Raw genomic sequence first — 13,516 nt, 5'->3', positions numbered from 1 at the left:
TGTTATTAAAGAAAAGGTTAATTTATTATTAATATTGCAATTTAAAAAAAAGAATTAAAACATTTTTGCTGTCAGTCAAAAATAGTAAAGTATTAAGTTTTCAAAATGCTGCTTACTTCCAAACATTTATACCTCAAAAACTAATCGTATGATTTTAGATTTTCCTACAAAACTGTAAAAAGAAAGTAATTAACTTTTTAACAATGTATTACACAAAGCTGGTTAGTATTAAAAGAACATTAAAGTATCTATCTACCAACTAAGAAGTGAGGCTAAATATTACGGTTACTCTACGAAATTTTTGAAATCTTATTATGATTTTATTTTTTCAAAAATATATTCTCGATTATTATTTTTCTATTGTCACCTTGCATATTCTTTCAATGAATAAGGACTAAATTCTGAGGAATATACAGAGTGAGGCTTAAATAAGTGCAAATATTTTTATGAGTGGTATATTTTCTCGTCTATGAGATTTTTTTTTTAATTTTCCTGTATATTTTAGAAAACTTTTTAGAAATGCCTGTTCACCGCAAATTTTCTCATGATATAATTTCTCAATATCTAATAACCATGGTTACGGCTTTTCTCTACGGTTACGGTACTAAAAAAGATGTAAATATAGAAAAAATCCGATGCCTCTGAAATATTTTAAAAATAAATCATTTTTTTTTAATTTCCAAGCTTGAATAACTTGGTTATTTTGGACTTATTTTAAAAACAGTAAAGAAAAAAATTGATTCTTTTATGGAGATCTACCAGCCCAGAAAATATTTGCACTTATTTAAGACTCACCCTGTATAGGATTACTTCTAAAGCCTACGTCTCTACAAAGCACATATTATTATATAAAATCTGAGATAGAGTACCTACCTTGCAGATTCCTGAAATGCACACATCTCTAAAAACTACGTTGCAAGGTGTACCATCAGCTGCATAATCTCCCCACGGTACAATCAGAGTTTCATTGGCGTCGCTACAGTACAATTGGCAGGGGTCGGCTACACGTAAAATAAAATCCATGGATTTTTTGGAATATAATATCAGACTTGAATTAACTGATCACATTTTACATGTATCAAAATATATCTTTCATTATTTTGGAAGTAAGTAGTGTAAAATTGGTAATCTAGAAATTTTGTTTATTTCTTATATTAAAACAAAGTAGGTAGTTAAAACAAAGTAGGTAGTTAATAAAGAGTTCACAAATATCACACTCCTGAAAATTATAATGTTGACTCTTTGTTAAGAATTAAGTTGATACAAACTTTTTGTACAATTTCACTTTCATGATTTTTTCGAGACTTTGCTAAGATGACGACCTTTTCAATAGTGTGTAGTTGTTTCATTAATCTTAAGGGTGTAAGAGTATAAATACAAGTTAAATAAAAATAATAATATAAGTTAAATATAAAGGGTGTAAGAGTTCAAATTCAATAACTGGCTTAAATCGAAATATAAAAGCTGCTAAATTTGAAGTCATTCTTAAAATGACAGTTTGAAATTGTCGATTTCTCTTTTTAATTATGTACATTAGGACTCAAGTTGTTAGTTTAAATTAATAAGTTCTAAAAATATATATTTTACAGTCAAATCCTAGAAAAGGGCATGACTGTACCGACATAGAACCGCAGTTCTATATACATCATGTACAGTCAAGTAATAGCGATGATACATGATAGTCATGTTGTTTTTAAGGAATCAATAATACTTCTATAGCGAAATAGTCATGTCCTTTCTTCTCCAGCTAAGTGAATATTGTACAGAATCGTCAAAATTGGTGTGGTTTATCAAAGAAAATCTATTTGCTGACTAGATACAGCAAAACCGATAGAGATGTCAAAGGATCGATTTCTGAGATATGTTTATTGGCGTATACGGTTTTCAATATTTACACTGCAAACCAAAATACAGGGTCTTTTTGAATTTTCGACCATATTTAAAATCTCCCATAACCATATATCTCGGTTTGCAATAAAAATATTGACAGCCTGTTTATGCCATTAAACATGTCTCAGAAATTGAGCCCTTGACATCTATGTCGGTTTTGCTATATAGTGAGGAAATAGGTTTTCACTGTTAAAACAGACCAATTTCGTCCAATCTGTACGGTATATGGTTATTATAGGTTATGAGCTGATAATTTATGACTATAGTGAGAAAAGAATATATTATATCTCAGTAGGAATAAAATCACCCATTTTCTGTCATAACTTACATTGGTCAAAATATGGTTGCCACTCATACTTCTTGCCTTCGTACGTTTTGTTATTATTCCACGAACATTGTAACGCCCTATAGGTTGGTTCGCCTTCAGGACAAGGATCACTATTACATATTCTGTACCTTTTTCGTTCCCCTATAAAATAGAAAATAAAATTTAAACGTTTCCTCTTAAATAAAAACGGTTCATGTTCTCACCAACGCAAAATTTTCCTCCAGCAGTTGGAGTGGGGTGATCGCATTCTCTGCTCATGATGGAAACTCCCGATCCACATGTTCTGGAACACTCGGACCAACTGCTCCATTCGCCCCAGCCTCCGTCGATGGCGACAGGGGGGTCCATTATGGGCACGCATTTCTGATCCTGGCACCACTAAAATGTAATCTATAGTTAGGGTAGTACATGTAGGTTATTTTTAAAGTAAAACCAAATCAAACCAAACCAAACTTCCAACTGTGAAATAGAATAGAAGCATTGAAATCTTTTTTTTATGCTATTTTGGGGTAAAAACAAGGATATTTTATTTTTGGCTTTGGAATTGTTCATTTAGCAGTATTTTTAAAATATCTGCGCATTCACACACTCTCAAACGTTTGGATTTCGATTTTTCCCAAACCAGTAATAACTTGGAATTAAAATCGTATTTTTTTATTAGTTCAAAGTAAAAATCCCTATTCTCATAAAGAAGCCAGCGAGGTTCATAAACTTATTTGGTGGTTTTTATCATCGTTTAAAACTCCTGTTAAGTCAGCCTTATATATAAACTCCTAGCTAAAGAAGTTAATGCCGCTATAAAATGGAGTCTTGTTTAATGGCAATTTTATTTCCTCTCTGGATTTAATTTGGATTCGTGAACTTTCGTTTCCTTTCTATATTTTCTGGTACCAATTACCCGAATAAAATACATAATTTTAAAATATAATTTTATAGATTAAAGTTATTGCAGTGCGTTTGACTGCGAAACCAAAGTCAATTATACCATAAGGCAAAATTTCTGTTATAAACTAGCTATTATTAAACAATCTACAAATTTAATTATTCAGTTTCCCCCTATGACGATTATCTGGCTTTTCTTTCAATGTCTCAAATAATGATTCAGTATTAAAACTAGGGAGGATATATGAAGGATCGAAGTATATATAAGGACCATTATTAAATGTAAAGTATAAAAGCTCAATAGTTTTAGGGATTAAATTTGTTAAATTAGTCAGTAAAATATTGTGCAAATAAAAAAAAAGAAAACAATGGAAATCTTAGAAGAATTTATTAAAATTATTGTAATAAAAAAGCCAAATTAAAATAGCCACCTATTTTCCTGAGATATAATTCCATATTATAAAATTATTGAAATGCGTCTGGTTGCGAAATGATTGATTGAAATAAACAGTGTTTTTTTGTTGGCTTTGAAATATAATTCTCTATACAGGGTGTCCAAAAATAATATATCTAACTTTGGTGGGTGATTTTACAGATGAAATAAAACAAAAAGTTTCTATGAATATATGAAAAGATTGGATTATAAGATTGGTTAACCGTTTTTTCCTGAAATTTGGTACTCTTACACACATTTTAATGCCAAAGCAAAGGGCCGGCCTGTGAAAAATTCCGTTACAGCCCTAAAAGAGTACTTTCCATTGGGGTAGAGAATACTACTGGTGGTACTTCTTTTATCCTTATAGATACAGTAATTTCAACAAATGATATAAAAAGCTAGAACTTTTTTAGTAAAACAAGTGTTTTCGTTTAGTTCGAAAAGGCCGGTTTTCAAGATATTTCCGTTTAAGGTTTACGATGTATCGATTTTAGTATTAATGAAATGATTAATTTATTTAAAATTTCTTTATATTTTATATTTAAATAAATTAATCTCCTGATTTCGCTAATGCTAAAGTCGATTTCGATATTGGAAACTTTAAACGTAAATATCTTGAGAACCACTGTTTCGAACTCAACGAAGAGCACCTTTTATATATAAAAAAAGTGCTAGTTTTCGAGATTTTGTACGTTATTATATGACATAAATCAGGATTGTTTGACGTATTCAATTGTTTTCGGTCACTTTCTCTTTCACCGGAAATTACTACAACTTTTGATTTTTAAACGACACCCTCGGTGTTTTTTTTTACTTTATTCGATAGAAAATGACACTCGATGAAAATGTTTATTTCAGCTTGTAACATGCGGTTGATAACGACAATTTGACTCAAAATACCAATTATGCTAATGAGCCTCCCTCGTTCCATTTGAAAATTGAGATAAGAATAAAAATACGATTCGGCCATCTTGTAATCGGCGGCCAACATACGAAAAACATTAGATGGTCAAATTTATTTTTCCAAGGCTCCTTGATCAATAATGAGTGTTTAAACACAGCCATATTAACAGTCACAGGGTTTTTACCAGAACACTGTCTCCTCAACGAACACCTCAGTAGACTGAATCTAAGAAACAACGGCAAATGCAGATTCTATTGGGAAAATGGGAAAATACCAGAACACCTCATCACTGAGTGCACCGAGACGACAACCATTCGTGCCATGAACTTTGGTACGACTGATAGGAGATGGAGAAGAAACCTCTATAAAACAGTCTAAGATACTGGATTTTGTCAAAACCCTGAGGCTGTGTGATGAGTTATTACCGAGTATTATGAAATAATCTTAAATTTTCCTGTGTTCCAAATTAGAACGTTTTATTGTGTAAGTTATTTACTGGTATTTACAGCTTTAAAAATAAAGAAGTTTTTTTATAGATTTTTAATTATACATAAAACTCGTAATGTTGTTGTAAGATATCTGTTTATAATTTTGTTTACAATTTTTTTTGTATCGTAAGGGTTTGTAGAAAAATCAATTATGGCCTTAAAGCAATGTGATGGGTGATGATATAATTTTATAATAGAGAATCGAGAGTTAGCAAGGTCTAGGCTAATAGAAGTGGATATAACATATATATATATACCGGGTGCGTCTAAAAAGTGGCTCACCCCTTTAACTTTCCTATTTTTTTTTCAGAAAAAAATTCGTATGTTAGTCTATCATATAAATTAAGATTGATTGGCGTATTTAATTAATTTCGGTCAATTCCTGTTTAACCGTGGCCAAAATCAAATACGTCAATCAATCCTAACTTATATGTTAGATATATACTAATATATCAAATCTCGTTTAACATCTGAAAGAATTAAAAAATTGGTGAGCCACTTTAGAAACGCACCCGGTATAGTAAATAACCAAAAAAATAGTTAAATATATAAACTGTGGGCTAATAGAAGTGGAAATAACGTCATCTTCATCATCCGCTGAAATAAATTTGTATTTTGTCATAATACAAAATGTTGAGGGTTGTTGAAGTTGTAATACTTTCATATAAAAAAGTTTTGGTACTGATTTATTTTTATATTGCTTATATATTGATTTATATACTCTAGGGCTATAGTTAACCCTTTTGTTCCGCCACTGAAGCAGCCCACGATTCAGCCCAGGCAAGAACCGATAATGAGGCGAAATATCGACGGAGCGAAAGGCATTAATCAAAATATTTACGTTTAGTTTCGATAGCGTGTGGGCCGTATTGGCTGTAATTTTAAATGAAAAGTTCACGCTGACGGAAAACGTTTTCGTCGTTTCGAATGTCAAGATCCTTCCGCTCTCCACGCAAAATAACAAAACCGGGACGGGTTTTCGTCGTCCGTCTGCCATTCATTCATAAACGAGCCTTTTGGAATTGAATTGGGCAAAGAATTCGTTTTCTAATTTCTTGGTGTTCAAGCAAATTAATAAAAAAATATTAATTTGATGTACCTACTTTCTATAAAACTATACTACTATATTAAGAACATTGCCAAAGCCACAAATGTTCTCAGGATATACAGGAAACTGGCGAGAATTAGATGGGACTGCGCCCCTAACGCTGTATGTATACCATGATAGCAAGGTTCATGATTACCTATGGAGCAGTTGCTTGGTGGAATATTGATAGTCAAGATATGAGATTGATAGCGACTGTATTGGGGACAGACCGCTCAGATCAGTTTAGATTAGAGACAAATAGATCAGATTAGATTAGAGAGAAATACAAGGAGGTGTACGTCCAAGGAGGAGATGCATCCCTGGATGCATCTTGTCTCTCCTCCTTTTCAATATATATATAGTGAAGCCATCTTTCAAAAAGCTTTGGAAGAGGGAGATGAGGGAATCAAAGGAATGGGGGTTAACGAATCAGCAATATCAGATACGCTGACGATGCAGTGGTAATGACAGACAATAGTAAAGATCTGCAGAACCAAACTACTTCAAAGAATAAATGTATCCTGCAAACAATATGGGTGAATATGAATTTAAAGAAAACAAAATTCATGATTGTTACAAAATAACAAAATGTAAGTACTTCAATATCAATAGACAACACGCCAACAGAAAAAGTCCAACACTACAAATACTTGGGATTGATTGCCCAGGATTGAGATAGCCAGAAATTCTTTTTTTTAAACTAAAAAAACTCTTTGCACTACAGATTTAAGAATAAGAATGAATAAGAAACTTAAGAATTAAAAAAGATTTAAGAATAAGAATGAATAATAAACACGAAGCATCGGAGCTGCTTCGTGTTTTCGACCTGTATGATGCCGAAGCGTGGATCCTTAAAACAGCCGAAACTAACAAACTGGTGCTTTCGAAAGGTGGTGTTATCGTCGCATGTTACGGATTTTTTGGGTCGATAGAGTTACAAATATCGAGGTGTTATGCCGCGCCGTACGAACAAGGAAAAAGAAATACATAAAACCCTTAAGAGGAAAAAATTAGAATATTTTGCACATGTTATAAGAGGTCCTAAATACCAATAGCTCCAGAATATTATGGAAGGAAAAATCCAAGGAGGATGTAGTCGGGGCAGAAGACGAACATCCTGGCTGAAGAACCTCAGAGAATGGTATGGATTGACGTCGAATGGATTATTTAGAGCAGCCGCAAGTAAAATCAAAGTAGCCATGGTGATTGCCAACCTCCGTTACGAGATGGTTGAAGAAAAAGTTGCTTGGCTTACACAATAATAGAACAATGTACAGCAAGGTAAAACATATAAAAAATGGCAGAGACTGACATGCTTCTGCATCACAGAAGCCATGAGAGCATATCTAACTGCAGCAATGGAGGTCCTTCCAGACCTAAAACCACTGCACATTATCATCGGTAGGTATGCCAATGTTACAATGATTAGATTCATTAGCGGAAAAGTAGGGGGGTAATTGTCAACTCAAGAGCATGGTACACATTCAAAATTCAAGTTCCCCAACATCCAGTGGATGGCATATCAAGAATGTTCAATTTGAGACACCTTACTGTAGTATTGAGCAATAAAAAGGATTGGAAGGGAGAAACTATTGCTCACCAGTTGAAAGCCATAACGTGGCATACTGATGCTTTCAAAACCAAAGCAGGAACAACCCCAATATCCTTCAACCAGGAATCTACGCTATCGAAAGATGCGTACGTCTTATTTTAGATAGAAACTATCGGAAACAAAAAGTAGCCATCTTATGGGATGTCAAGCATTAAAAGGCGACCAGTTGATCGCCTTTTAATGCTACTTGACACTGAGCCCAGAAACCATCAAGATTCGAAGTTGGTTAAAGAATGCCTAGAGAATACCCATGGGTATTTCGCCAATGTACAAAAATCTACAAAATAAAATTGTTATTTTTAGAATACACTGCTGCGGTAATTCAACGCAGACTAATTATTGTCAGCAGTGGTTTACTAATAAACAAGTTTGCCTAACGGACAAAAAAACGCTTAACGTTACGGAAAGTATCTCTTTCCGTCGTCGGAAGCAAAAAATGCAAAGAAACAAAGAAAAAGCTATTTAAAATATCTTACAGTACCCTGGGGTACTCCTATTTTTATTCTTTGTTTATCACTCAAGACATTATTCAGTTTAACCATTTGATATCTCTCTGATAAATAACTATCAACCAATTTGGAAGCCACCCCCCTTATGCCACAATTATCAAGAACATGAATCAGCCTTTCATGAGGAACCGTATCAAACGCCTTTGCAAGGTCGAGAAATACAGATATACATTTTTTGTTACTATTCAAATTATTAACAATTTCTGACATCAATCTCTGCATAGCATTAGATGTACTACACCCCCTTACAAAGCCGAACTGATTTGAAGATATAATTTTGTTTTCTTCAAAAAATTGGTTAAGTCTTTCTTTAAGGCATTTCTCAAAAAGTTTTGCAAAAGTACTTATAAGACTTATTGGTCTATAGTTACTCACAGAGGCCGCAGAACCAGACTTATGCACAGGAACAACAACTGAAATCTTAAATTCGCGCGATACAACACCATTTTCAAAAATTAAGTTATATATATGCAACAGAGGATTCATTATTTCTAGATGAGTTTCTTTAATTGTTTCTATCTGTATATTGTCATGTCCCGGTGCGCTGTTATTTTTTAGCGATGCTATATGCTTGATTAATTCATTTTTTGTAACCGGATGTAAGAAAATTGATTTTTGTGTCCGAGGATTATCCTGATTTATATCAGTAGAGGGAATAGCCTCTGCCATTTTGATACCGATATTAACAAAATAGTCATTACAAAAATTTGCCATGTCTAGAAAATTTGTAAAATTTTCCCCCAGATCGGTTTTAATGTCTATGGAATCCTTCGCCTTCACATTTTTTTCGTAAGTTGCGTCTCTAACGATTTGATACATTTTTTTTAAATTATTTTTATTTTTATCAATTTGATTTTTATAATAATTATTTTCTTGTTTATGAATCAATTTATTTAGATAGTTTCTGTATTCTTTATATTCTTTTTCGAGATGTGTACTATAATTAGATAATTTTAGTTTCTTTTTCATTTTATCTCTTTTTTTAATAGATGTTACAATACCAACACTAATCCAATTTTTTATTTTCTTGTATTCTTTAACATTAATTGTATATGTTTTAGTAGATTTAGAAAGCAATTCATATAAGTAGATAAAAACAATTGTGTAGCTATTTGAGGGTCAGTTTTATCAATAACATTTGACCAATCACACTGTCGTAATTGGTCTATTAGTTTATTTATATTTATTTTCGATTTTATTTGATGTTCCTGATCAAGTGTTTTTCCGGCAGAGTTAACCCTACTTACAGAGAGCACAACAGGACTGTGATCTGTTATATCTTCATGAATGATAAAGGAATTTAGCTGAAGGCCAATTAAATGAAAACTATTTTTAACAAATATATGATCTAAACATGTTTCAGATAGAGATCTCGTAACGGAATTAATATATGACTGATAACCAATTGCATTCATTAGAGCCAAATATTCGATAACATTATTGTCATTATTATCCAATAAATTTATGTTAATGTCCCTACAAAAATTTCAATATTCGCCCTTGTTTCATTACCCAGAAAACTATGTATGTCATTTGTAAAGTCTTTATTTGGTATGGGTGGGGGCTTATAAACTGCCGTCAACCCAAAAGATATATCATTTATCTGAAACGTTATTCTTCCTAGTGTTGCCCGGGAAATATTCAAAAACCTAATAGTAAAATCAACAACAATACCCTCCCTAACTAAAATCATAACACCATCATTCTTATTAAATTTTGCTTTATTATAAAAAATTTGATATCCTGGTATATTACAATTTGTTGTAGTGGCAAGTTGAAAGGTTTCACTTAATATAAGAATATCCATATACCTCAAATTATATGACTCCAAAAAAGTAAATAAACTGTCAATGTTTTTATTAACGCTTCTTATATTAAAATGAATTATACTTAAAAAACAATCATCATTAGACAGCAGTTCCTCCATTTCAGCAATATCCACGCTTTTACTTCTGAGATCATTATCTTCATTAATTAAATTAAGAACTTCATCCTGCAAATGATTCACCATGTGACTAAGTATTATAATCTGTTTTACTTCTTAGGAGTTTTATGTAGTATTCGAGCGATAGACAACTTGCATCTAGAGCACTATGATCAATTTCATATTCAGTGTTGTATTGTTTGTTGGCAGTCATACAGTTTATACATTTTTTAGTTTCACTTTCACATTCAGTTGTAACGTGATTTCCAGCACAATTTCCACATACTTGTTTTCGTGTACACTTATTGTTTTTGTGGTTGAAACCCTGACATTGATAGCATCTTGAAATCGTAAGATCTTCATACACAGGTAGTCGCTCCCAGTTAATGTATATTTTTCCATAAGTTAACATTTTAACATACAAACTTCCCGAGCATTCAGCATAAATTGTTAAGGTTTGTTCCTAAATTTTCTTATAAATGTTACTTTTAGATGTTCATCTCTGTTAATCCACGGGGTTTGCTTTCTTATAATGCTTTTCAGTACATCCGATGATTCTCCTCCAGTATAATTTGCTATTTTTATTTTTGGAAACACTTTCTTAGGTCTATCAGTCTCATATTTTCCTCCCAATTTCTTTCCTATTTCTTCTTCTAACCTCCCTATTTCCCCCTCAGTGTCACACTTTAGCACTATAATTCCCTTTCTGGTTTCTTTTAGGTTTCTTATACCTATATTTAAACTAATTGGATTTATAGATTTTTGTATCTCCTTCCGGCTCTTTTCAGTATTTTGAGCAATTTTAGGCTTAATAATCAAAGTTGGCAAGTTTGTGTTTACAATCGGCATTTTTACTACTGCAGTCTTAAGAGTATCAGCATAGGTTTCTTTCAGGTGATTCGTTTTTTTAAAGCTTCTATATCTTTCTTCATATCTTCAATCAACTATATAGGGCATTCTTGCTATGAACTTTCTACATTCTTCACAAATAAATAGTAGTACTCGCTTTTGCAATGGCATGCAACGCGCCTCAGATGAGGGTAAATTGGAGCATTCTTTATGAATTTTCTTTAAGCATGAATCACATTTATAAAAATCTTCATCGCATGTTTGTTTTCATTTAATACATGTGTTTTGGTCAAGTTCATTGCCATCCATGTTTATTTATATTTTCACTTCGTACCATAAACCATAAAAAGGCACAAAATATAAAGGCAGAAATTCCAATTGAGATTAACTTGTTTTTTTACTGATAGCACTATTGTTCAGGGCAAAATCTTAGTTATTTCAATTTTCACTGCAAATATCCACTTGAAAATTAGTTCATGGTGTCATAAAATATACCACTTATCAAAAAACTGCAATTTTTTTATCAACTATAACTTGTAAAATTAAAGGTTTATTCGGAGCGAGACAACATGCGTCTTTTTATATGTTTACAAGTTTTGAATATACTTAATATACTTTGAATATACTTAATATACAAATACTTAATAAAGTAAAACCAAAACTCTTCAAACTTTCTGTATGATTAGTTTAACTTGATATAATGCCATTTTAACAGAACGTCAACGGTTTTTGTAGACGAACCTGTTAAAAAACTAAAGTGTTCTCGAATAGTTGCATTTAGATATTTTAAATAGTTTTTTTCTTTGTTTATTTGTGTTTTTTTTTGCTTCCGACGACGGAAAGAGATATACTTTCCGAAACCTTAAGCATTTTTTGTCCGTAGACAATAATTAGTCTCCATTGGATTAACGCAGTAGTGTTAAAAAAATAACTGTTTTATCTTGTAGATTTTCTTACAGTAGGGAAATACCCATAAGACTTTTTTGGTGAATATTATTTTAATTCAACTAAATTTCCTCAGATATAATATATGTTTCATATTAATTTGTTCATCGATTTATTTAAAAAAAATGTTAAATAAATCAAGTAATTTCAATTACACACAAGTATGACAAAGTGTATACGTATATACCTATAGTATTTATGCCTAAATAATTAGCGGTTTAGTGTGGATATAAATTAAAATCACTGATTATGAATTATTTCATTATGATAATAACTATAACCTGTTAATTAAATATCGAATTGTAGTAATGTGAATTTGTGAGACTAATAACTATATATTCATTTATAATTGTTATCCATAACCGAATTGACTTTAATATAAATAATACTTAATATCCCTTACGATCAAATTCTAACTTACACCGTAATTAGGATGCTTACAATCAGCAAGTTTACAAGTCAGCACCTCTTAGTATACAACTTAGAATATGCTTGTTACCATTTAACTCTTAAATGTTTGGAATAAGTACCGAATTAAAACTGAAAAGGTTGGTTAATTTTGACTCTTGATATGGTCTTAATCAGTAACGGCTCGTGTCATTATTGTCAATATCTAAAAATATTGCGTTGATTTTTTTTAAGAGGCGCCCAAATTTAATTGGTTTCTTACAAGGTACTTGTAAGTTTAGTTAAAGGAAAATAAATCTAAAAATACATACAAATTATGTTAAAATGAAACCGACCCTTACATTTTTATAAACTGTAGTATAGTATACTCAGTGAATGTTCGTTACACAAATTTTCCACGGTAGGATTTAAAAGACACTTAAATAATAATGTCACAAAAATAGAAATACATACATACACATATCTAAAAGTTTTATTTCATATTTTCTTTATATTTTAAGTTAATGCTGAGTTCTTTCTCTAAACGTTTTTCGAAATTTACGCAATTATTGTTTTCTTTTAACCGCATGATTTTACAAACTAAACACCATGTTGTCTATTTGAAAATATCTATTCCAGAATCAGTCAACAACAGTTCATTATTTATCCATAACCAGAAAATTATGAATTAGTACCTAAACAAATTTAGCGCTACACTTCAAACCCTCTGGTACAACAAAGCTACGACAACTAAAACTAGATCGGATTTCTTTCGATATTAAAAATTGAAATATTGCTTTTTATTGACTAAACCAAACACTATACGCGATACGCGATCAAAGATACAAAAATCTAGGTTGTTTTATAATTTGAGTTTTTATAAACATCCAAACTGTCCAAACGGCGAAATGGCGGTCAACGGTCAATATAAACTATATCTATCGCACCTTAACCCATTATATTTTCTATGCGTAGTATACCTTACCTTGTTGGCGTCACGAGCCGCGGCATTTGTAGTTTACTACGTGTAAAACTTAGCGGGAACGAAGGACAAAATGAAATTTTGACCGGCGCGGCAGTAGAGAAAATGGATAAAATAAAACGTTTTCAAGCGAAAATTGGACAAATTGAAGATTTTTGGGAATAGTTTTGAATATCTTAGGATGAAAAAATGTGATTTATAAAAGGTATAATTTAAATATGTTTTTCTAATTTTATCCTGATTTTTTTTGGGGGGGGGGCATTGACCATTTGACTCCATGGTTAAGCCGCCAC

At 31.7% G+C, this 13,516-nt stretch overlaps 1 protein-coding gene across 1 annotated transcript in view; it reads right to left on the bottom strand.

Moving 5' to 3' along the window:
• Positions 1–13,516, bottom strand: part of LOC115880540 (A disintegrin and metalloproteinase with thrombospondin motifs 7) — a 276,261-nt gene that overhangs the window by 59,114 nt on the left and 203,631 nt on the right. The window contains exons 11-13 of the mRNA XM_030897765.1: positions 2,422–2,596; positions 2,219–2,359; positions 874–1,001 (exon numbers count right to left, since the gene is read on the bottom strand). Coding sequence (XP_030753625.1) covers positions 874–1,001; positions 2,219–2,359; positions 2,422–2,596 — 444 coding nt within the window. The remainder of the gene's footprint in view (positions 1–873; positions 1,002–2,218; positions 2,360–2,421; positions 2,597–13,516) is intronic.

This window comes from Sitophilus oryzae, unplaced genomic scaffold (genome assembly GCF_002938485.1).
Source record: "Sitophilus oryzae breed Bouriz unplaced genomic scaffold, Soryzae_2.0 scaffold_1625_pilon_pilon, whole genome shotgun sequence".
Classification (NCBI taxonomy): Eukaryota; Metazoa; Arthropoda; class Insecta; order Coleoptera; family Curculionidae; genus Sitophilus; species Sitophilus oryzae.
This window is presented reverse-complemented; position numbering and strand designations above follow the sequence as displayed.